At 37.8% G+C, this 26,029-nt stretch overlaps 1 protein-coding gene across 22 annotated transcripts in view; it reads left to right on the top strand.

Annotated features, from left to right (window-relative positions):
• Positions 1 to 26,029, top strand: part of RALYL (RALY RNA binding protein like) — an 833,139-nt gene that overhangs the window by 742,628 nt on the left and 64,482 nt on the right. For 19 of the 22 annotated variants that reach the window (XM_017341419.3, XM_051844575.2, XM_070075265.1 and 16 more), the window contains one exon: positions 22,705 to 22,818. The exons of 1 other annotated variant lie outside the window; for it this stretch is intronic. In XM_017341419.3, coding sequence (XP_017196908.1) covers positions 22,705 to 22,818 — 114 coding nt within the window. Of the gene's footprint in view, positions 1 to 6,276; positions 7,476 to 22,704; positions 22,819 to 23,396; positions 26,008 to 26,029 lie in introns of those variants that run through there. 2 more of the 22 variants (XM_070075266.1, XM_070075271.1) reach the window with 2 other exon arrangements.

Genomic DNA, 26,029 nt, shown 5'->3' on the forward strand with positions numbered 1-26,029 from the left:
TTTTGCTTTAAATGAGTAAACAATTTCACAATTAAAGGAGGAAAATGTTATGTGAAATTAGTGCCCTTTTTAAATATTTGAGGATTAGGATAGTTAAAATAGACATACTACACCGTAGAGATGTTAAAAGCATAATTTAAGATGCCATTCAAATCATTATGAGAAATATGTGCCTGAAAAAGATATTTAATATCATGAAAATAAAATGACATTTACATATTTTCACATTAATTAGTAGAAATTAGAGATGCAACCTTCCATCTAAACTCATTGCCAGCTTTATATACAAATATATTCAGAAAAGTCTACAATTTGTTACCGGAATATTGTTCCTAAGGAAATGACAACAAAATTTCCTATATTTCTTGGTATTACATGCCAGCCAAGAGGAAAGAAACAATAAACTGATGTCTCATCGATATGTTAAAGAATAAAGCAATAGACACTTTTGGGAGCACTCTATTTCAAAGTATGGTCTATAATAGCCTGTGTGACAATTGTTGAGCCAAACCCTGAAGGAAGTGAAGGAATAGCGAAGTGGTCTCTGAAGGTATCAGGGGCAGAGTGTTCTGGACAGGAGAGAATAGTCAGGACAGAGACTTTAAGTTGGAGAAGTCAAGGAACAAGAAAGATAGTAAGACTGCAGCAAAATGAGGAAAGGGTACATATGCTTGGACATTAGATAAGAGTGTAGAGGGAGGACAAGCTCCAGTGCAGGTTGGTACAGCAGTGCAGGATTTGATTTTTGCTGTCTGTCTCAACACTTTTAAGACAAGGCTAGAGATAGGCCGGCGCCGCTGCTCAATAGGCTAATCCTCCACCTAGCGGCGCCGGCACACCGGGTTCTAGTCCCGGTCGGGGCGCTGGATTCTGTCCCGGTTGCCCCCCTTCCAGGCCAACTCTCTGCTGTGGCCTGGGAAGGCAGTGGAGGATGGCCCAAGTACTTGGGCCCTGCACCCCATGGGAGACCAGGATAAGCACCTGGCTCCTGCCTTCGGATCAGCGCGGTGTGCCGGCTGCAGCGCGCCAGCAGTGGCGGCCATTGGAGGGTGAACCAACGGCAAAAGGAAGACCTTTCTCTCTCTCTCTCTCTCTCACTATCCACTCTGCCTGTCAAAAAAAAAAAAAAAAAAGACAAGGCTAGAGCTGATGTCATGGTGTAGCAGATTCAGCTGCCACCAGCAATGACACCAACATACCACATGGGTGATGGTTTGAGTCCTGACTGCTGCTGCACTTCCTATCCAGCTTCCTGCTAATGTGCCTGGTAAGACAGTGGAAGAGAGCCCAAGTGTTTTGGCCCCTGCATCCTCAAGGGAGCCCTGAATACAGTTCCAGTTTCGTGGCTTAGGTCTGGCCCAGCCCCTGCTGTTGCCGTCATTTCAGGGATGGACCAGCAGATGGACTATCTCTTTCTCTCTTTCTCTTCTCTGTAGCTCTGCCTTTCAAATAAATAAATTAAACTCTTTTGAAAAGACAACTAAGGCAAATATAGTTATCCTAGCTTCACCAGTAAGCAAACACAGATCAATTGGTAAATGGTAGAGCCAGAACTAGAACCCAGGTCTCTTATTCTCATACTCACATGCTATCTACTATAGAATGATGTCTTTTACCTTTGTACCATCAGAAATACTAGGAAAAAATAACTATTGAAGTATTTTGAAAGTTTTGCATGAAAGCAAGAAGGTACTAATGCTTCTGGAAATCTAAAGTTTAGTGAGCTCAGAATTTCACTGAAAATGTAACTTAGCAAATACAGCCTCAATAGCAAACTAAATGCTATTTACATGTTCATTTAACAAAATAGATGACAGATATAAGATTTGATAGATGATAGATACAAATAATCCCTGATTTAATCTTAGTAGTAAAAGCCAATGATTTTTCTACTTGTACGTGCTTGTACTTGCTCAGATTGTTGTGAAAAGCAAAGTTTCTTGAATTTGTTTATTGCTATGGAAAACTGAAAATTTAATTGCCTGCTAGGTTTGTTTATAGAACACCTATTGCTGTAGTTAGCAACTTAAACTTAATTTCAAGTAGAAATATCTAAAACATCATGGATTCTTTGCTTTGTGTTGCTTTGTGGTCAATTTCTAAGCAGGCCTTCTCAATGGATAAGTTGGTGTGTTGGCCAGGACAGTTCTACATTGTTTAAGAAGATTCTGGGCTTTGCAGGGCATTTAGTGTTCCTGACCCTCAACCCCTAAATACCAGTAGCACTCTTCAATATTTGTGACAACTATTTCATAGTCTTACACATTTCTTAATGTCCCCTGAAGGGGTGATACACAATAGCTTAGAACCACTGATTTAGAAAAATATTTGACTTACTTTGTGGCTATCCTCTGGCAGGTGCAACTGTATAGGAATCAGCCACTTCATCGCCATACTTCCCAGTGTTGCTAAGAAGAGCAATAATTTCCAGAGGTTATTTTGAAGTAAATATCCTAATATTTAAATGGCTATATTGGTTTTAGTCATTTTATTCTTTGATTTCTTGTTTTTGTTGTTTTTGTTGTATAGTGAAGAGAGTATGGAGACTATGAACAATATCAGTTTAGGATCTTAAAAATTTCTCTTGGGCCTGTAATAATCCGATTTTCTAAATAGACACATAAGCAGAATATGCTGTCCACTTTTGCAACAAAATTGTGGAGTTGTTTTAGCTTTTCAGTAAAATTATCCAAATCCTCTTTACCCTTGATTCTTTGGTGGCAAGTTAACATGTCAGATTCTGAAAGTGATATCCTGTATCATGATCATGATTTTATGAAGTTCTTTCTCTTGAGTGTTTTATATCCTATGATGCTTTCATTTTTCCAGGTTTGTAATCATGATGATCATGATGACGATGATAGAAGGAATCATAGCTGACTCCATTTTAGTATTTGCTCTGTGGCAGCTGTTATTTTAAGCTGACATAATAATTCATGTAGTCCTCATAAATAACCTATAAGTGAAGTACTATTATGATTTTCATTTTACAGATATGAAGGTTAAGTCATAGCCCTAGAATCACAGAGCAATTAAAGAACAGAGTGAGGAACTACAGCAGGGCGGTCTGTGTTTGGAGTGTAAGCTCTTGTGCCTGTAACCTTTCAGTACTGCCTCTCTAACTTCTTGAGAAATTATACATTTGCAGTTTTAACATTCCATTTAGTATTATTTCTTGACTTAGTTGAGAGGTAGGGAAACAGGCAGAAAGACAGAACTCCCATCCAATCCCCACATTCCCAGAACAGCCAGGATTGGTCTAAGGCTAGACCAGGGCTAAACCAGGATCCAAGAATGAAATCCAAGTCTCCTACACATGCAGCAGGGACCCAATTACTTGAAAAATCATTGCTGCCTCCCAGGATTTATATTAGCAGTAGAGTAGATTAAGGAGCTGAGCCGAATTGTGAACCCTGGCACTATGGGGTGGGACTTGGGTTTTAGCTACTAGGCTAAACACTTGCCCTCACTTATATTAACTTTTTTTTAAAAAAAAATTTAAGGTAAACAAATTTCATATTTTCCATATATGCAGATTTAGGACATAGTGAAAGTTCCTACGCTACCATCCCTCCCACCCAGGCTCCCACACTTCCTCCTTTTTCCTTTCTTATTCCCTCTCTTAATTTTTACAATGTTCTGCTCTCAGTTTACTTTATACTCATAAGATTAACCCTACACGAAGTAAAGAGTTCAACAAATAGTAAGAAGAAAAAAACACCGTTCCTCAACAGTAGAGACAAGGGCTATAAACATCACCAAATCTCAAAATGTCAATTTCACTCCTATACATTACATTTTTTAACCTTGTACATTTTTTGTCTGACACTATGATCCTTTGCTGGTATGACTTTCCTTTAGTTTCTGTTTTTCTTATATATCCACTTGTTTTCCACCTTTCTTTGTGTATTACTTCACTAGGGCTGCCATGACAAAGTACCACAAACTGAATGTGCTTTACAACAACAAAGATTTGGAGGCTGGAAAGCATTGGAGTTTTCTGTATTATATACACATCACTCCAGTCTCGACCTCCATGGTCTCATGATGTTCTTCTCTGTGTCTGTGTGTCTTCTCCTCTTATAGGGACATTAGTCATGTTTGATTAGGGCTCATCCTAATGACTTCATTGTGATTATAACTGAAAAAGTGTATTTCCAGATATGTCCATATTCAGAGGTTCTGGGTGGTAGGAATTCAACCTATCTTTTTTGTACGTGAGGAATCTATTTTAATTCGTATAATTCTGTCATTTTATTCTAGAAACAACAAGTAACATCTGGATTTGGTTTTTGAAATAGCTAGGAAATGTCAAAATTTTCTAGGGAAATTTAACAAATTTACTTATATCTAATTAACTAGTATATTGGACCATATTCCTTCCATCCTTACTCCAGGTTTATCTGTCATTACTTCCATTTAAAGTTTGCTATGACATTTTAATCAGCTTTTTATAACAGTGGTTGTGCCTCCACAGTATCCCTCTATCCTACTTGTCTTATCTTTCAACTGCAAAATAAACCTGTGCTCTGTTAATTGCTTGCAATTTGTCTCTTGAGTAATAAAATGCATCATTATGGACCTTGCTTTTGGCATGTGAAAAGGCCTCTTTATCCTCAGGTATAAATTGAAGCAAGCTGTCCCCACACAAGTGAATCGCCCTCTGGCCCTTGTGCATCTTCTCTCCTCCCTCACATAAAACTGTATCCCCACACCTACACCATCCTTCAGAGAACACTGCATCTCAGCTATACATGATTCTCTTCCCAGTGGTTTCCATGTCAACTGTAACTTATTTTGTTTTACAACAGTTTTTGTAGGTTGAATCACAACATGGAGTATACCTGAGTTTCCCTCACTCAACAATGTTTCCAATATTGAAAACATTGATGACTTTTTTCTTACATTGGAATAAATAAATAATGAAATGTTTTTAAAGACAGGCAAATAGCCAAAGTCAGCTGCTTTGAGAAGTACTTCAAGCAAGCTGATCTACACGTCCATATAAGAATCCTAAGTCTAGTGGTGAATAGTATATGAAGTTGATTTGCTCTCTCTTATTGCTTATGTGTGAAAGACATGACAAAATCAAAAGAAGGCTAATCTGAAAATTGTACTACTAATATAAACCAGAGGTGCTTTGGAAAAAATTGGTGTGTTTTATTTTTCAGCAGCACTCATTCTTTGGAGCTGTGCATCCTCAGAATCCCCTTGTTACTCTGGAAAGTAACAGAAAAATAAATTACAACATAAGAATGGTTGTTTGAAATTTATTGTGTATATAAATATTCATACTATATTAATTTTAATTAAGTCCAGTGTAGACAGGCAGTATATTTTGTGCAGTTCTACACAGTTAGAGCTCAATTTCCAAAAATTAACTCCATATTAGTATTATTTTAATGAAACATAAAAGTAAGTAAGATTTATATATAATTCACTGGCAAGAATAAGTGGAGTTCTCATTGTACATCCTCTCTAGGAGCATATTGGCAGGCTTTACATATGCAAAAATATTTGCTTATAAATATTCATTATTTGATAGTTTTGGTGTTTTTTTTTTTTTTTTTTTTTTTTTTTGACAGGCAGAGTTAGGCAGTAAGATAGAGAGAGACAGAGAGAAAGGTCTTCCTTTTCCATTGGTTCGCCCCCCAGATGGCCACTATGGCCAGCGCGCTGCGTCGAGCCAAAGCCAGGAGCCAGGTGCTTCCTCCTGGTCTCCCATGTGGGTGCAGGTCCTAAGCACTTGGGCCATCCTCCACTGCCCTCCCCGGCCACAGCAGAGAGCTGGCCTGGAAGAGGGGCAACTGGGACAGAATCCGGCGCCCTGACTGGGACTAGAACCCGGGGTGCCGGTGCCGTAGGTGGAGGATTAGCCTAGTGAGTTGCGGCACCAGCCTTGATAGTATTTTTAAAATTAGCATGGTTTCTGCAAATAACAATTTCCAAATTCAAATCACAATGAAAAATTTGAGTGAAGTGTAAAATGTGCTGTGTTAATATTGGTATAATCTGAATGAATATTTACTGAAATATATATCTTGCTCTTTTATTAAAGGCCATTTCCTACTATAATGATTTGGCAAGTCAAAAGAGGGACTTAATGTTATAACTTGGATAATTTGTCTTTTCTTACTTCAAAATTTTAATATAGCTGAATTCTGCTGAAAGGAAAAGCCATTAAAAGAAAGGTGTATTAGTATGGTAAGCATTTAAAATAGATTACTTTTAAAGAAAAGTATTAGTTTATCACAAGTTATTTCTGACTTTTTTCAGATCGACTTGAATTAAAACGATAATCAGCTTGTCTTGTCCTACATTATGAAATCATAAGACAATATTGCAGATAAACACTCTAAAATCATGAAAACTTGCATGCTATCATTGTGGTTTCTTAGTGCCAAAAGTGCTGCCTTCTAAAAAATATATTTTACAAGTAAGTTTCTTCAAACAATTCATTTAAATTATAATTTCTAACAATAAAGACCCTTGTACATTTGATTGCCTTTGGGGATCTGTCAATTTAATATCGATGACAAGATAGATGATAATTGGGCTGGCACTGTGGGGTAGTGGCCTGTGGCGTCAGAATCTCATAAGGGCCCCAGTTTGAGTCCTGGCTGCTCATCTTCCCATCCAGCTCTCTGCTATGGCCTGGGAATGTAGTAGAAGATGGCCCAAGTCCTTGGGCCCTGCACCTACATGGAAGACCCGGAGGAAGCTCCTGGCTCCTGGCTTTGGGTTGGCCCAGCTCCCGCTGCTGCAGCCATTTGGGGAGTGAAACAGTGGATGGAAGACCTTTCTCTCTGCCTCTCTCTCTTTCTCTGTAACTCTACCTCTCAAATAAATAAATAAAATCTTTAAAAATGGATCACAACTAATATGAAGGCCTTAAGGCATGTAACAGGAAATTAATGACAGTTCAGTTAGGTTTAACAAATAGTTATTGAGAACTCATCCACAACATTTTGGGTTTTTAAATTTTTCTTTAATGATTCATTTTATTTACTGGAGAGGCAGAGTTACAGACAGAGAGAGAGAGAGATGATAGGTCTTCAACTTGCTGGTTCACTCCCCAGATGGCCCCAATGGCCAGAGCTGGGCTGATCTGAAGCCAAGAGCCAGGAGCCAGAAGCTTATTCCAGGTCTCTCAGGTGGGTGCAGGGGTCCAAGGACTTCAGCCATCTTCAACTGCTTTCCCAGGCCATCCACAGGGAGCTGGAACAGAAGTGGAGCAGCTGGGACTTGAACCAATGCCCATATGGAATGCCAGCACTGCAGGCAGTGGCTTAACCTACTTTGAAAGTGTTGTATCGGGTTCCCTCCATCACCAATAGCATGTGACTGAAATATGGAGATAAACCCTCAACAAGACAAACCATGTTACTATTTGGCAAAAATTCATTAACCATTTCCATCCATTCGCTCATGGGCAAAGCAAATTTGAATGTTGCTCTTGAGGCCTTGCAGAGGGAAAGTCCTGCTGGCCAGAGGGGTTAGAGAATGTTTAATAGAAGCTTTTAAATTGAGTTTCAAATAGAAGGTAGATTTGGAAAAATGAAATCAGAGAGACTCTTAATTTCAGGGAGGCAATGCTTTGCTGTCAGGTTGCCTGAGATGCAGTCTGTGTTCTACAGGGTACAATAGTACACCAGTAGGGTCTTGAGAAATTCTTTAGCCTCTGTGTGCCTGAAAAAATGGAATAACATACAACAAGAATTAAATTACTTATAGATATAAAGTGCTTAGGCTCTTAGTTTTCAATGAGGCTATTATTAGTATTATTACTATTATTATTACCACAGCAGAATGTGGCAATTAAGAACATGGAGTATGAGATTGTCCCTCCTGAAATCCAACAGTGGCTCTACCATAAATTAACTGTGTTTTGGAGCAAGATACTTTGCACACTGTTATTTAATTTCCTTATCTGTAAAATGAGAACAATAATCTTACTATCTTCTCCATAGAGTATTGTGAGGATTAAATGAGTTAACACAGGTAGTGTTCTTAGAAAAGTATTTGGATTATGAAAGTCTTAAAAGACTATAAATCATTCTGGCTGGCACTGTGGCAGAGCAGGTGAAGACGCCACCTCCAGTGCTGGCATCTCATATGGACACCGGTTTGAGTCCTCGCTGTTCCACTTCTGATCCAGCTTTCTGCTATGGCCTGGGAAAGCAATAGAAGATGACCCAAGACCTTGGGCCCCTGCACCTGCATAGGAGACCCAGAGGAAGCTCCTGGATCCTGGCTCCGGATTGGTGCAGCTCCAGCTGTTGTGGCCAACTGAGGAGTGAACCAGCGGATTGAAGACCTCTCTTTCTCTCTCTCTCTCTCTCTCTCTTTCTTTCTTTCTCTCTCTCTCTCTCTCTCTGCCTTTCCCTCTCTCTGTGTAACTCTGAATTTCAAATAAATAAATAAATAACTTTTTAAAAAAATATAAATCATATCAATCATCATTGTCATCATCTTTATTATGATTATTATCTGAAGCAAATGCTTAGTGCTAAGAATGAAAGTTAAGAAACTGCTAGGGCAGGAATTTGGTGTAGCAATTAAGATGCCACTATTTGTTTGCCTGGGTTGAGTCCTGACTTCACTTCTGATTCTAGCTTCCCACTAATGCACACTCTGGGAGACAGTAGGTGGTGGCTCAAGTACTTCACTCCTTGCCATCCACGTGGGAGACCCTAGCACTGGCTGCTGCAGGCTTTTGGGGAGTAAGCCAGCAGATGGGAGATTCTCTCTCTGTCCATCTGTCTCTGTCTTCCTCTCTGTTTCTCTGCCTTTCAGAGAGACAGAGATTAGATAGATAGATAGATAGATAGACAGACAGATAGGTGGATATTCTTCTAAGAACATCAAGCAAACAGGTGAGGGTCCCCCAATGATTTCATTGTTCCTCAGTTAAAAGACCTCATCTTCAAATACAGTCATATTGGTAGGTACTAGAGATTAAGCCTTTAGCATAATGAATTTTCATGAGGGATAAAATTCAAACCTTACATGGAGGTTCCAAGTGCATGTAAGATGGAAAGTGTAGAGTACTTTGCATATCTTTCAGTTCATTTTATTTTAAAAGCCAAATTCTTAGCCATTATTTATGTAAGCAGTTAATTGATCCAGATGAATTTCTGGCCATTTAGCTCATCCTGGCAAATACGCTGCATTTCTTAGATTCACATGGTTTCATTCTCTGAACACTGGTTAGCACAAGGAATAAATTGATAAAACCCCACCAAAATTACAACTTAATATTTAACCGAATGAAAACATTGACAGTGTGTTTAAAACAAATTAACACATTTGTAGGGTCTTGGCTTGACTTTCTTCCCTAATCTTAATGTGATTCATTAATGTAACCAGATTTATAAATGATAGAAAAAAGACAACAAAATCTTTCATAAAATCATTATATCAATATGACTTGTAGGCATTTGAGATGGCTTTCTCTGTTCTACTATAGAATTTATACTTTTTCTATCTGCTCCACTAATAATTCCAAAAACAGCCAATCTTTCCACTGTGGGATAATAGAGGCACGTAAGCACAAATCCTACTGACAAACTTTAGTATAACGTTTTTTTTTGTTTTGTTTTTTTGTTTTGTTTTTTTTTAGTTTTTTTTGACAGGTAGAGTGAACAGTGAGAGAGAGACAGAAAGAAAGGTCTTCCTTTTCCGTTGGTTCACCCTGTAATGGCCACTGCGGCCGGCGCACCGCGCTGATCCGAAGCCAGGAACCAGGTGCTTCTCCTGGTCTCCCCTGCGGGTGCAGGGCCCAAGCACTTGGGCCATCCTCCACTGCACTCCCGGGCCACAGCAGAGAGCTGGCCGGGAAGAGGAGCAACTGGGACAGATCCGGCCTCCCAACTGGGACTAGAACTTGGGGTGCCAGTGCTGCAGACGGAGGATTAGCCTATTGAGCCACGGCAGCAGCCTTAGTATAACATTTTTTACCTCTGTCTCTTTCTCTCTTGCACTTTTCCTAAATCATGTGGAATCTTAACAATTCTAAGAGCCTCTTCACTAGTTTCACTTTCTTCTCTGCCCCAATCCCATTTATTCCTTGTCAGTGGCAGGACTATTATAAACCAAATGTCTTGTCAATTCTTCACTCAAAAGACAAAATTTCTTGCATTTACATATAAGAATCCAAGCTTTTCATTGCTCCTATGAATACATATCTGACCTGATACTTCTAATTCTAGTTCCTCCCTGGCTAGTATTATAACTTATTTGAATAATTTTTTCTATGTTTCCAAACTCACGTTCATGCACATTATTCTGAAAACTTTTTCCTTTATCTTAAGAAATGTTTTATCAGATGCATTGTCTTCTACATACACAGTAAAAAATTATTAATAATTTTCCCTGTCTTTCACAGTCTGGCTCAGGTAATACCTTTCTTTTGAAACAAACTTAGACCCTTCTTCCCTACAAAGCACTATTTGTACTCTAACTCCAGGCACATTATTCATCTGCCTTTTGTGAGACTTCAGATCTTCTGCTTTGTGTTACAATTATACAAGGTGCATTGAATATCTCCATTTTCTTTATTTTTTTTCATGTTAATGTGACATGAATACAAAAAGAACAGGTTCCATGTAGTTCATAGATACAATTCTAAGAATAAATGAGAAGTTCCTTCTCCCTCTGTGCATCATCCCTCCTGCTTTTTTTCCTTCCTTCCTTCCTTGCTTCCTTCCTTCCTTCCTTCCTCCCTTCCTTCTTTCCTTCCTTACTTTTTTATTTCTTCCATTCTTCCTTTTTTCTTAAAGGTTTATTTATTTGAAAGGTAGAATTACAGAGAAGCAGAGGCAGAGTGAGAGAGAGAACCTCCATCCGATGGTTCATTCCCCAGATGGCGGCAATGGCTGGAGCTGGGCTGATCCAAAGCCGGGAGCCAGGAGCTTCCTCCAGATCTCCCACATGGGTACAGGGGGCCAAGGACTTGGGCCATCTTCTACTGCTTTCCAGGGCCATAGCAGAGAGCTGGATCAGAAGTGGAGCAGCCAGGACTTCAACTAGTGCCCATATGGGATGCTGGTACTGCAGGTGGTGGCTTTACCTGCTACACCACAGCGCTAGCCCCCTTCCATTCTTTCTTCCTTTCATTTATAATTTTTCAGATAACATATTTTTTAATTTACATTGTAGCCAAAAGCTTAATTCTCTGCTAAATAACAAGTTAAAAATGTAAAAAAAAAATAGTTCAGCAGGAATATAGGCATGGACTATAAATAATAATCCAATTAAAATATGCCCATTTTATTCATGTACAGTAAATTTTAAAATAATCACAAATCATTAAACCTATAGTAGTATATTATTCTTAACCATTGGTTTGACAAAAGTTTATTTGAAGCAGTGCCAGTACACACAGACATTTACACTTACACATCAATTATTTTATGTATTTTATATTCCTTTATATATTCCCTCTACTAATTACAAATTCTATGAGGCCATTGAAACAGTTCACTGTGACGATAAGGTCATGATGGGGGAAGGGGGAAGAATTATACAAACAAAATTAAAATATGGTTTTTGGAGTCAGATAGCCCATCCTAAACTTAATGTTGCCTCTTTGCTAAGCAGTCTTAAACTTATTACTTAACTTCTCCAATATCCACTATTCTAATCCACAAAGCAAATACGTTAACACATGCTTTGTGTACTTATCCTAAAGATTAAGTGATATGGTATAAGTGCAACTCCTAGTGAAATGTTAGATATCATTTCTTTTTCTGCTTCTGGAAGTTCATACAGAATGGATATAGTAGAGGTAGGCAGGGGTATTAGGAATGTACATAGATGCATATAACTATAAGTCCTTTTCTCAAAATTCTATCCATAAGGAAGTAGAAATAATCAATTGCTTAATTTATTTTTGCAAACGCCTTTAAAGTCTGGCTTTTGAAAACTATTTACTAAACTACTAAGTTAATTTCTACCTAAATTTAGCTTAAAATATGTGAATAACAGGATAAAGACAAAAGCAGAAACTTGTGAATTGAAATCATAATGATAAAGATTTCCAGAAATTCACATTACAGAAATCAACAGTTCTCTGGGCATGACTGAATTAAATATTTTGATTCCTTAATGTTTAGTGAAGAAAAAACTAAAACTGACAATCATATTTCCTTAGCAGCATGACACAATAAAGAGTATATAGTCAGGAGACCTAGATTTTAATCTGAACTCTATCTATACAAATTATGTGATTTGGGAAAAATCACGTAAAGCTTCACATTCTTCTATTCCTTACTGAACAACAGTATGTAAAGATGATTATAAACTAAGTTCTATGTGAGTTTTTTTTTTTTTTAATTGAGTTACTTATTTGAGAGGCAGAGGCAGAGGCAAAGAAATCTGTCCACTGGTTCACTCCCCAAATGGTTGCAATGGCCAGTGCTGGGCCGATCTGAAGCTATGAGCCAGGAGCTTTTTCCAGGTCTCCCACACAGGTGCAGGGGCCTAAGCACTTGGCCACCTTTTACTGCTTTCCCAGGCCATAGCAGAGAGCTGGAATGGAATTGGAGCAGCCAGGTCTCAAAGCAATGCCCACATGAGATGCCGGCACCACAGGTGGCAGCTTTACCTGCTACACCACAGCGCTGGCCCCCATGAGTTATTTTTAAATTTTTTATTTTTAATATTTAAATTATGTGCAAAGGCTAAGAAAAATGAGTAACATAAATTGAAGTGAATTATTATTGAAGTCCACATGGTTATAAACATTTTTAAAATTTCTACATAGCTTATAGGAAACATCATGTTAGCAAGGGAGGATATCTACCCTGTAAAAGCCAGAGTTTCTATAGCTTGATGGTGTTGTTTGGTGTTGAGGGCTATCTAGTGCATTCTAAATTGTTCCACAGAACAAATACCCTCCAGTGACAGTAGCATGATCCCCCTCCAAACGTAACAAACAAAATTGTCTCAAAATATTATACAGTGCCCCCCACAGAGCAAAATCACTCTCTGTTAGGAACCATTGATCTAGACAGTTAATTGAAGGTTCTTTATTTGTTCCTGAATAGAGTTGACCCAGAGGTGATTAAAGTAAATTGAAATATTTTTGGCAACATAAATCAGAGTAGCTCACATTGTTTTTATATAGGCAGATGATATCATCCATGTGCTTAATTTCCTTTTCGGATTACATCTCATGTTTCAGCACAAGGCTGTATCATTTTGTTGGCTGTATCAGAATGTAATAACATTTATCACCAAATCAATGAACTCTTTAGAGTGAGCAGATCTGAAATGATTTAATATGACTTTCTTTAAACAAAACCCTACAGTGATAGTTCAGGAAAAATATTTGAGATTATCTGTGACACAACCTGACTCCAAGTTTCTCTATTTTTGTTCTTATCTAAAAACAAATTAATTTATCTGAGGTACTTTGCATTTTTATTTAAAATATTATTTATCTTGTTTAATAATTCTGTATTGAAGCCCCATAATTACTCACAGAAAAATAAGTTACACTCAACAGGATAACCAAAAGCTTTTCTTATGACAGTACATTTGCTTTTTCCTATTTTAGAATAGTTTTGTTGTAAAATTTTTCTAGATAAAAAGCATAAAAGGTACATTTCTTTCAAGACACTATTACTTTCAACTTCTAAAATACTTTTGATGAATTTATGCACTCTAAAGTACTAGGGCAGACTCATCCTGTATATTAATTTGTAATGCCATCTTTGTCTGGCAACTCCCAAATTTGTTTTGCTGCCTCTGACCTTTCCCATAAATGTCATACTCATATGCAATTGCATTTTTTCACTTGTGCTTGGATACACATAGACATCTTAAAATCAACATAACTTCTTATCTTCCCCCTACAACCTGACCTCTAGTACTCCCCCATGTTAGCAAATGACAATTCCATCCTTCCAGATACCTGAACCAAAAGCCTTGGAGTTCACTTTGAATCGTCTCTTTCACCTGCACTCTATATCCAGCGTTTCCATAAATTTTGTGCCTTCAATCTTTAAAATATATACAGAATCTATCTACTTCTCTTGACTCCAGCTGCTAATTCAATCTAATCTACCATCATCTCTCCCTTGAGCTGTTTCAGTGATCTCATTGATTGTACTCCTCCCACATCTTTTCACAACGCAGTGAAAATGATGCTCTTCAAATATTCAGGAGTAAAGCCCAAAATATTTACTTTGGCCAACAAGACTTCATGAAAGCTTTTCCAACTTGCCTGGTAACTTCCTGTGCTCTTCTCCCATTTGCTCCCCAGCCACAGCGGCTTCCTTCCTGTCCCTGAAACACTCCAGGCATGGCACTGTTGCCTGAAACAGTCCATACTTGGGGTGTTGCAGATGCTTGGCTGTACTGTTCCTTGGCTTCACGTACTCTCCCATCCCATTACTGCTTCCTCTACTTATTGAGACTTGTGCTTAAATATTGCCTTACTACTGGAATTCCCCTGACCTCCCTATATGAAGTCACAGGTATCACTCTCAAGACAGGACTTTCCCAAGTCTTTGTTTACATTATTTATATAACATAGATATTTGGGTACAATATTCTTCTGTCCCTGGACAGGAGTCCCATAAATGCAGGAAATTTTTCTTTCTTGTTCAGTGCTGTATCTTCCAGCTCCTAGAAGGGACCCTGGAATAAATGTTAGACACTTGAGTTTAAAAAAATCAAGAGTAGTTTATGATGTAACATGGAGACATTTAAGGAAATCTATCTCAAAGTATTATCTGAAAGAAGAATGGGTTAAAAAGAGGTTTGCTGAAGCATAGGATCAAAGTTTGACTATGACCATACAGTGCATGCAAACCTTGAACTGAAAATTTAAGGACTAGGTGATATTTACCAGGAGGAAGACATGAGAGTATAGTGCAAGCTAATAAGGTATTGAATATCTGGAATCTCAAGGCACAGTTAAGGAATCAACAGTTCTGACCAGCCTGAGAATACTGGGAAGAACAGCAGAATATATGACAAGGGAAGGTAGCTTGGAGCTGAGAAATAGAAAAAATTTCTCACACTCATAATTTTTAAATTATGAAACTCATAATCTTCATTTATTAGACCTAATTTTCTACCATACTCTAGCTTAAGTTTCCTGTTTGTTTATCTATATTCCCATTAGTTACTCACATCTTGGAGGAAGTGTTATGTAACTTTTTGTGCCTGGCAGATGAAGTTTGTAGTAAAACGTGTTGCCCTAGTTGAAAATAGCCTGAGTGACCATGCCTACACATGCATATACCTGCAAATCTTCTTATACTTTTTCATTGCTTTCTGTGCTCAAGACTTCAGACTAACTCCTATAAATAAAAGGAAAAAAAGAATTGGATGTGCTTTCTCCATTCATGAGAGTTTGGTTCTAAAGAGCCCATTATCGGTTAAGGTTTTTGTTAGGCCCTAATCTTATGTAGCATCTCATCTTAAACATGCTAGTGCTATTTTAAATTAAGGAGGATGAGCTTCATGCAGAGAACTCGTAAGCATCAGGAATCTAATTAGTCAAAAGAAGAGAAGGAGGTTTTCAAAATGCATAGGAAATACTCTGAAGCATGACTGCTAAAATTCCTGAATGCCTAATCAGAATGCCTTCACTCAAGGAACTCACAAGTTAATAAAAAGTAGACGTACAAAAGAGGAATCAACAGAAAGCATGTGTCTAGTAAATGTGAGAAAACTGAAATGCTATTAAAAGATTACAAATGAGAGATGCATCTTTCAGTGAGATAGTCAAGGAAAAATTCTTAGAAGCAGGATGACATAAACTGTACCCTAAATTGTGTATATGATGTTGATAGACATATTTGGGGAAACAAAGGCTCTTTGCTGTGATAGACATTTTATATAATAATAGGTAACAGTAACAACAACAATAGTAGCATTGCTTCTAGCATTTATTGGGTTGGAGATGTTCTAGGCATGGCACTAACTGCTTTATGCTCATTGTTTTATGAAATTATTGTGATAATCCTCTAAAGAGAATGAAAGTCACAGAGATTAAGAAATTTAACTAAACCTTATTGATTGCAGTTGACTTTTTCCAAGGGACAAAAATGTGAGCTACAGCCTATCTGGTGCCATAAATCATTTGATCAATACTAAGCTACCCTGTTCAAATGAAGAGTTCTCTTTGAGAAGAAATGCATTATACAGATGTGAGCAGCAGCTCAACTGATTCCTTATTCCATTTCATTAAGTGCTGAGATGTTCCATTAAATTGAAGAGAAGAAATGGAACAAATTAAAGCTTATTTTGAGCAGATCCTGAATACCAGTTCAAAGATTTTTGTTTATGCAAATGTGTGTATTTCTGGTTTTCAAAATGGGGACATTCTAGATGTCTTTGATAAAGAAGTCTTATTAACTTAGAAACGATACTTTGAGAACACTGTGCTAAAGGCCAGGCAAACTGAAGGGATAATCCCAGCTAATAACCTCAATGAAAATATAGAGATATGCATTGACCCTAGTGCTCTCCTTAATTCTGAACAACCTTTTTTTTCTTATTTTAATTTAAATTTTCTTGTTTATATAAGGTGAACAAATTTCATGTATTTCATATACACAGATTGAAGAGTCTAATGATACTTCCTACACAATCTTCGTTACCACCCATGCTCCCACACTCTCTCCTCCTTCCTTTCTTATTTTTTTTTAATTTTTATATTGGGGCCAACTCTGTGGCATAGTGGGTAAAGCCTCCACCTGCAGTACAGGCACCCATATGGGTGTCAGTTCAAGTCCCTGCTGCTCCGTTTCCGATCCAGCTCTCTGCTATGGCCTGGGAAAGCAGTAGGAAGTGGCCCAAGACCTTGGGCCCCTGCACCTGCATGGGAGACTCAGAAGAGGCTCCTGGCTCCTAGTTTTGGAATGGCACAGATGAGGTCAGCTGTTACGGCCATCTGGGAAGTGAAACAGCAGATGGAAGAATGGAAGACCTCTTCTCTCTCTCTCTCTCTCTCTCTCTCTCTCTCTCTTTGCATCTCTGTAACTCTGCCTTTCGAATAAATAAATAAATAAATTAATCTTAAAAAATTTATATTGACATGCTTTCAAGTTTTTTTTATTTGAAAGTCAGAGCTACAGAGAGTGTGTGTGAGAGAGAGAGAGAGACAGAGACAGAGACAGAGAGATCTTCCATCTGCTGGTTCACTCCCCAGATGGCTGCAAAGGCTAGGGCTAGGCCAGACTGAAGTCAGGAGCCAAGAGATTCTTCTGTGTCTTCCACATGGGTAGTAGGGGCCCAGGCACTTGGGCCATCTTCTGCTGCTTTTCCCAGGCCATTGGCAGGAGCTGGATTGGAAGTGGAGCAGCCTGGTCTCGAACTGGTGCCCATATGAGATGCTGGCATCAAAAGTGGCAGCTTTCCCCACTAAGCCACAATGCCAGTCCCTAGTTTATTTTATAATCACAAGCTTAACCCTCCTCTAAACAAATAATTCAATATGTAGTAAGTAGAAAAACCACTGTACCTTGAGAGTATAGACATGGACTGTAAACAAAAATCAAATTTCATCATTTCAATTTACATATATACGTTATACTTCATGTGCTCTGTATGTTCAAAAATCAAGGAAAACATGATATTTGTCTTTTGGAGACTGGCTTATTTCACTCAGCATAATGGTTTCCATTTACATCCATCTTATTGCAAAAGGCAAGATTTCATTTTTTTACAGCTGAGTTGTATTCCACAGTGTACATATACTTCATTTTCTTTATCCAGTCATCAGTTCATGGAGAGCTGGATTGATTCCACATCTTAGCTATTGTGAATTGAATTATAATAAATATGGGGGCACAGATAACTTTTTCATATGCTGATTTCATTTCCTTTGGATCCAGTAAAATATTAGAAACCGAAGTTGCAAAGATTTCTAAGATTTTGTTTGGAAATTTATAGCTGTAAAATATACATCTATTTGGACACAATAAATAAAAACAGACTGGTGCTTCATGTAATCCACTGCACAGTATTATTAACAAGAGAAAAACAGGCCAGCACTGTGGCTCAATAGGCTAATCCTCTGCCTGCGGCATCGGCACACCGGGTTCTAGTCCCTATCGGAGCGCCGGATTCTGTCCCAGTTGCTCCTCTTCCAGTCCAGCTCTCTGCTATGGCCCGGGAGTGCAGTGGAGGATGGCCCAAGTGCTTGGGCCCTGCACCCACATGGGAGACCAGGGGAAGCACCTGGCTCCTGGCTTCGGATCAGCGCAGTGCGCCGGCTGCAGCACGCCAGCCGCAGCGGCCATTGGGGGTGGTGAACCAACGGAAAAAGGAAGACCTTTCTCTCTGTCTCTCTCTCTATTTCGCTGTCCACTCTGCCTGTCAAAAAAAAATAAATAAATAACTAAAGCAGAGAAGGAGATAGTAGCAAAAAAGACATAGAGGTATTCGTTACATGCATTCAACCTAGAAACCATGTGTAACAGTACAAGATGAGACCCCATGTACAAGTATAGTGACTCAGACTGACTGAGGAAAACTAGAAAGGCAACTTCATTCAACTAAACCATGTAACAGGTAGGCTTTCTTGCACGGATGACATGAAAGTATGGAAATACCATGTATATGCTTTCCAAAATTCCTTGGGCAACAGCCAGGACTATTTTAAGTTCTACTTTGCAGAATGTGGAGAGCATGTGCCGCTCCCCAGGTCAAACAGGAGAGCTGGACCCACGTACACAGGGCTTCAGACTCATGGCAATATTTTCTGCTAGGGACCAGAAAAGAACTAATCAAACTTCATCACATTTCATTGTATCTAAGGTAGATTAACATTAACTAAGTAGACCCTAATTTTATAATAATATAGCTCTGGTATTACAAATCATGTCTGCTGTGCTAGACATGACTCCAGACTTATAGGAAACCTTAACTTCTTAGACATTGTAAATCCCCTCTAGGTGAGTCCACAATTCTAAATATTTTCTAATGTAGTTCCCATTACATGGTGGTTTGTTGGTTTGTTTCTTTTAAAGAGATAAATTAAAGATAGTTAACTGCATTCCTGGACCGAGGAGTGGTTCCACTCACTAATGTTCTATCAGTTTCCAGCCATACTTCTAGTTCTCCTGCATTGCAATCTAAGATCATAAAATAACATATTTCCTATTAAATTTGATAGGTTTAAGTAAAAATACATAATATGCTTCCATCAAAGGGTATGGGTATCATTCTTCAAGGCCGAATCAATTTGCAATTGTGACAGATGATGTTTTTCAAATCCGTCTGCATCTCAACGATGGTACTTTGATGTCTTTGAACAAATGGAGATGAAGATTGATTATTTTAAACTATATTCTACTTTCAGTTTAGGACTTCACAGTAAGAATACCCCAGTGGGCCCTTGCTCCTGAAATTTTTATTTTGCAAACAACCTTACATCATAGATAATAATCTTCTTTTTAAAAATTCTGATTTTACAATACAAAGCATTTATTATTTTATGAAAAAAACTCTGTTCTTCCTATGAGATATAATGTGTGTGGTGCATTATTTGTTATATATATATTATTTTAATTGACATATAGTTCTTTTGCAAGCAGTTTGCATTTTGTTTTTATTATTTTTTGAAAGTCCTGAACACTAGAGAATCAATGTGAACATTAATTCCTTCAGATATTTCTGAGAAATATATAACATGAAATCATGATGATGTTGAAAGAAAAATAACAACGAAATGAAATAGGCTGGAATATGATACAAGTTTATTTTAAAAACTTCATGAAAATGTGTGAAATTAAAAATGTATTTGATAAAATTTATTTGAATACAAAAAATTTAAATCCATGCATATGAGAGAAGTCTTCAAAACATTTATGTGAAGCACATAATATGAAAAACTATACATAAATTTCAAATAGTTTTGAACCAAAATAATATTTTAATTTTATTTTCCATGAACTTTTTAAAAGATCTTTGTATATGCCCCAGATCTTGTATATGCACAGCTTCATGAAATCCCCAAAGAAAGCATGGAACTCTAAAAGCTCACTTAATGAAAACTCAGAAGCAACTGTTGCTGCTATATAGTGATAGTTTTAAAATCTTTAATCTTTGGTTATTTTAGATTCAAAAAAAAATTTCTCACAGTTCTAAAAAAATAAAACAAGAACAATGTAGTTAATTTTGCATAAATATAAGCCTATTCCTTTAGAAGATTTTATTTATTTACTTGAGAGGTAGAGTTACAGAGAGAGAGAGAGAGAGAGAGAGAGAGAGAAAGTCTTCCATCCACTGGTTCACTCCCCAAATGTCTGCAAGGGCAGGAGCTGAGCTGATCTGAAGCCAGGAGCCAGGGAGCTTCTTCCAGGTCTCCCACATGAGTGCAGGGGCCCAAGGACTTGGGTTATCTTCTACTGCTTTCCCAGGGCGTAGCAGAGAGCTGGATCATAAGAGGAGCAGCTGGGATGAGAACTGGAGGCCATATGGGATGCTGGTGCCGCAGGCGGAGGAGTAACCTACTGCACCACAACGCCAACCCCAATTAAGCCTATTTAAAAAAAAAAAAAAAAAAAAGACTCATTTATTTTATTTATTCTAAGGGAAAGCATCAGAGAGGGAGGGATTGGGAGAGAGAAGAGATAGAGATAGAGATAGAGATAGAGATAGAGATAGAGATAGAGATAGAGATAGAGATAGAGATATCTTCTATCCACTGGTTTACCACCAAATGTCCAGAACAGCCAGAACTGAACCAACTGAAGCCTGAAGCCAAGAACTCCATCGGGTTTCCCACATGTATTGCAGGGACACAAATACCTTAGTCATTTTCTTCTGCATCCCCAGGTGTGTTAGCAGAAAGATGGATGAAAAATGAAGTATCCAGAACTCGAACCAGCACACTGATATGTCGAACTTATCAGTGTTCAAAGTGGCAACTTAACATCTGCACCAAAACACTGTCCACATTTTTATATAAAATAATTAAAAGACCGTTTTTATACAAAACTATTACTATAGGAGTAGGCTTTTAACCATTAAGGTGCCTGCATTCCACTTTGGAGTACCTACATTCATTTTGCAGTTCTAGTTCCTGGCTCTGGCTTCCCTCCAATGCAGACCCATAGAGGCAGCAATGGTGGCTTGGTAATTATGTTCCTGCTGTCCACATGGGAGACCTGGATTGTGTACCTGGCTCCTGGCTTGGACCCCAGTCCAACTTTAGCTTTTGCAGATATCTGGGAGGTGACCCAGTAGATGAGAACTCTGTGCATGTGTGTGTCTGTGTGATAACTTTTTTAAAATAAAATAAAAAATATATAGTTTCTTGGCCTTTTAGGGCTAAGACCAAGTGTAAAAAGAAAATACAAAATTAAAATGAAATAAATATTATATAATGCTTGTTATTATTGCAGTTGACAATTGGACATTATTGTTTTTTTGTTTTGTTTTGTTTTGTTTTGTTTTGTTTTGTTTTGTTTTGACAGGCAGAGTGGACAGTGAGAAAGAGACAGAGAGAAAGGTCTTCCTTTGCCATTGGTTCACCCTCCAATGGCCGCTGCAGCCAGTGCACTGCTGCCGGCGCACTGCGCTGATCCGATGGCAGGAGCCAGGAGCCAGGTGCTTATCCTGGTCTCCCACGGGGTGCAGGGCCCGGCGCCCCGACCGGGACTAGGACCCGGTGTGCTGGCGCCGCAAGGTGGAGGACTAGCCTAGTGAGCCGCGGCGCCGGTCTATTGTTGTTTTTAACTACCATACTTGGAAAAATGAAAAGCTGTCAATTCTGTTAATCCACAGTACTTTTTCTTGAAGCTATGCTAAACAATGAAAATCTAGATTGGGAACCATTACTGTAGAAAATATCAGAGAGTTCCTTTCCCTGAAGTACCATAGATTAAAGAGAGGCTTACACACCCATTGCCTTATTTTGTTTAGAAAGGAAAAGGGAGGTAGCAAGTTGGGGAAGTTCTCTAGAAGCTACGAGAGTTTCTTCAGAGGAAAGATGTTGCATTGTGTTTTCAGTCAGTCCATGAGGAGCTGCACCAAAAACATCACTGACTTGGACATATTACAACACAGTCACTCATACTATTTGCCAAACCAAATCCAACACCAGTTAGTTATTTTATAAAATAAAGTATTTCCAGGTTCCTTTATCTCTTTGCATAGCTTGCAGTCCAAAAATATCCTATCAGGGCCAGTGCTGTAGCACAGTGCATTAAGCTGCTACTTGCAGTGCTGCCATCTCACATTTGTGTGCCCATTCAAATGCTGGTTGCTCTGTTTCCAATCCACCTGTCTGCTACTATGCCTGGTAAGGCAGCTGATGGTGGCCCAAGTACTTGGGCCCCTGCCACCCATGTGTGTGACCCAGATGGAGTTTTAGGCTACTGGTCCCAACTTGACCAATCTCTGGCTGTTTCTAGCATTTGGGGGGTGAACCAGCAGATAGACGATCTCTTTTCTCTCTTCCCTCTGCCTCTGTCTCAGTCACTGTTTCTTATAAATAAATTGATAAATCTTTTCTAAAAAGAAGATGTAGTGTCAACTTTCATATCACTGAGAACCATTCCTGTTATTGGCAGTCATCCACTATTCCAGGATCACTAGAAGTAATGAGAAGCTGCTCAAAGTATCCTGTGCAATTTGACACAGTCTTGAGGTGACATGGAGTATCTGTGAGCTGTGTTCTAAGTGAATCATGATGCATTGGATATTGTTGTTTTCTTTCCCCTTTCTCCCTTCCAGTGAAATCAGACGAGTTACAGACAATCAAGAAAGAATTAACCCAGATCAAAACTAAAATTGACTCCTTGCTAGGGCGCCTGGAGAAGATTGAAAAACAGCAGAAGGCAGAAGCAGGTAAGTGAAAAGAGTCTGTGGCCACAGACAGGGTTGGAATTAAACCAGCAAAACACTGTCAGTCACAGAAATGGTGCAGGGCCAGGAAGACACTGTCAGAGTATTAGAGTTGTATGCAGATTTGCAAATTCTTTAAACCAAGAGTTTGCAATGATGAAATATGATTACTTTAGGAGAATATCTACTAATTTTACTGATTCATTTTTTTAAAAAAAGGAAAAGTATTCTGATAAAATATTCAGAAATAGTTGAATCACATTTGAAAGTTTACATCTTAATATCAAGTAAGTTTTAAGAAAATAAAATCAATGAATAGGATATTAATATTAAGCTAAAATGATATTCATATTTTGTTACAGTGCTGGAGGAAAATTTTTAAAGTTTCAAAAATTATTACAATGCCCAAGTCCAGCCTTTGCTGACAGTCTGCAAAACATCTGTACTCAATTTCAAGAACCTTGACACTAACAGCATGCCCCTGGCACTCATGGGCCAAGTTATTTAATCATATTCTTTAGAATTTAATAGCTTCTCTCCATTCTAATACAAGTTTGATGTCCTTTTTCATGTGGCTACAGATACTTTTTTAAATCATGGAAGATTTGAACTAAGATGAATTCAGAGCTGGTCAATAGTTTGGAAATTGTGTTCTGCAAGCCTTAGATGCCCTGGAGGCCTCCTTGGAGATGAGCTGGAGGTTAGGAAGAGACATAGTAGGTAAATGATAAACTCAGGTCCCTTGCACACCCAGACTTATTCCAACAAGTATAACTCTACCCGCATCTGCTTTTTCATATTGAGATTCAACATAAGACTTAATTTACTGAAAAAATTATACTTTAAAAAATAGCAAATGAACAATAAAGTTTTGAAAGCTATTAGTAAACTGAACCTCATTTTGTAGATGGAAATACTAAGAGGTTCAAGGAGATAAACTGATTTTTCTGTAACCACATATCTAGTTAATGATAGACCTGAGTCTCAAACCTAGGTCTTGTGACTGAGTTCACTATCCTTTCTAATTTATAGCCTCAATCTCAAGTGTTTCCCAGGGCTGGTGCCAGTATTTCAATGAAATGAGACTACCTAGGTAACTCCTCACAGATAAGAAACAGTTGAGACCTAGCACCTCTGTCCTATTATAGACAGGAACCTGTCTGTTGATCGTTAGCTCTGGGGTGACAGCTAAAAGTTACCTTCTGGTGATGAGCCACATGGAGTTCAAGAACAAAACACCTATGAGGGGGAGGGGGTGGCATAGCGTCCAGGATGAGAGACATACATAGTGGTGCAGAACTGATACATCACTCAGCCTCAATTATTCTCACTACAGCATGAGGAACAGTTACGGCTACCTCACAGTGCAAGGAAAGGATAAAACTGCACATGTAAATTACACAGCGTGGTAACTAGCACAAAGTTATAGTCTTATTAACGGGAGCTATCAAGGGTTAGTGGCAGCACTCATATGTACAGACAAATGAACCTTTCCTACCACTTTTATTTAGCTTTTTTTTAAGAAGCAAAATGCATGTGCCTAGCGTGTGGTCAATCTCCCTACCACTGTTAAGTTAATATAGATGAGAAATGATAGACTAAGTAGAATCTCTTTATTAAAAATTTGATTACAAATGTATTTTCTACTGAGAAAGGAACACTGCCTATTCTTAATAAAGAAATTTAAACTTTGGAAAGTTTTTATATGCTGTCTGAGGCACCAATCTAAAGTGTTGCTATAACTGAAATATCCTGTGATGTTGCCTAAATCAATATTTCGCTTTGAGGAACTTCTGTGAAATTCATTATTATGTAAAGCAACCCTTACAGCAAAGGACTTTGATAACCAATTTGCGCTTCAGTTTAAAGGATTATAGAGAACTCATTTAAATATAAATCACCTCAAAGAGAAAAATGTGATCCTTATTTCATCATATTATACCTTCCAGTTTCCTGCAGTGAATAATACCTTGCACATATCTTCTTGGAAAATCATCTATAAACATAACACTAAAACTCAAAGCTTGCATTTTCTTTTCATGAACGACTGTCAACCTTATTTTTGCACCGGTTTAAACTTTCCCAGTCATGAGACAGTTATTCTTAAAATGATAGATTTAGTCTTTTGATATTTATGTCTTTCTTACTTTGACATGTTATGAAGAAAATGAATTAATTTAATTTGTAGCTTCATTCTCTTAATAATTATCGCCTCAATAGTATACATATGTATGAAGATAAGATGATCATTTTCTAATATTTTCTTTATGAAAAGAAGTCGGAGTTGTATGGAACAAATTAATACTATGTTATGGTAAAAGGGTAAAATGCATTCAAATTCATTAAAAGTATTAATGCCTCATTAAATTTAAAGGTAAAGTCATTTTAATGCTTACTTGGTTGAAAGCTAATTGTTTAATCACTAGCATTCGCTCTTCATTTTTAACCTGTTGTTCATCTCTCATTCCCAATTCACTATTACACATTTGAAAATGATTTCTAGCATAGAATTTGTGGCTTAGGAAGGAGAAGGAAGACCAGGAACAAAACATGGGGAACATCATCCAACATGGAACATGTCCTGAGTTACATAGTCATAGTATCATTTTGTCTCTATTCTTTGAAGTGAATTCTCAATCTCTTAGGAGTTATCACAATGATATAAAATTAGATCCCTATTCCTGAATTTGCATCTAATACATGTTTTATGATTTCCTCTCATCATTTGAATTTGTAAACTTCCTAAGAATAAGGTCATATCTTCTCTTTCCTATTCTGTCCAACACCATATGCTATGTACAGGAAGTGACATGGTGAGTTATTGAACTTCTTTAGGTCTCAAGATCCTCAAATGTGAACTATAGGAATGAATTTTGGCTCAAAATGTGAATCCCAGCTTTTTAAATTTATGTGTGAATCCACTATACCTATATAATTTTCTCCAATAAATACTCCAAGTAATACAATTTCTTTGGGGGATGCAGTAGCTATATAGATTATAGAAAACAATAAACAACCCTTAACATCAGTTTGTTTTATAAGTGTGCTTTATGCTTGATGATTCTTCTAAAATATCCCCATTATTTATATAATATAAATATAAATTGTCATATACGATAACATAAGTTGTCACATATGATAACATAGACTATGTGGTTTACCCAATGACATTAAATGACCAAAAAAGATAAAAGACTAAGAAGGAAAAGCAAGG

This window comes from Oryctolagus cuniculus, chromosome 6, assembly GCF_964237555.1.
Source record: "Oryctolagus cuniculus chromosome 6, mOryCun1.1, whole genome shotgun sequence".
NCBI lineage: Eukaryota > Metazoa > Chordata > Mammalia > Lagomorpha > Leporidae > Oryctolagus > Oryctolagus cuniculus.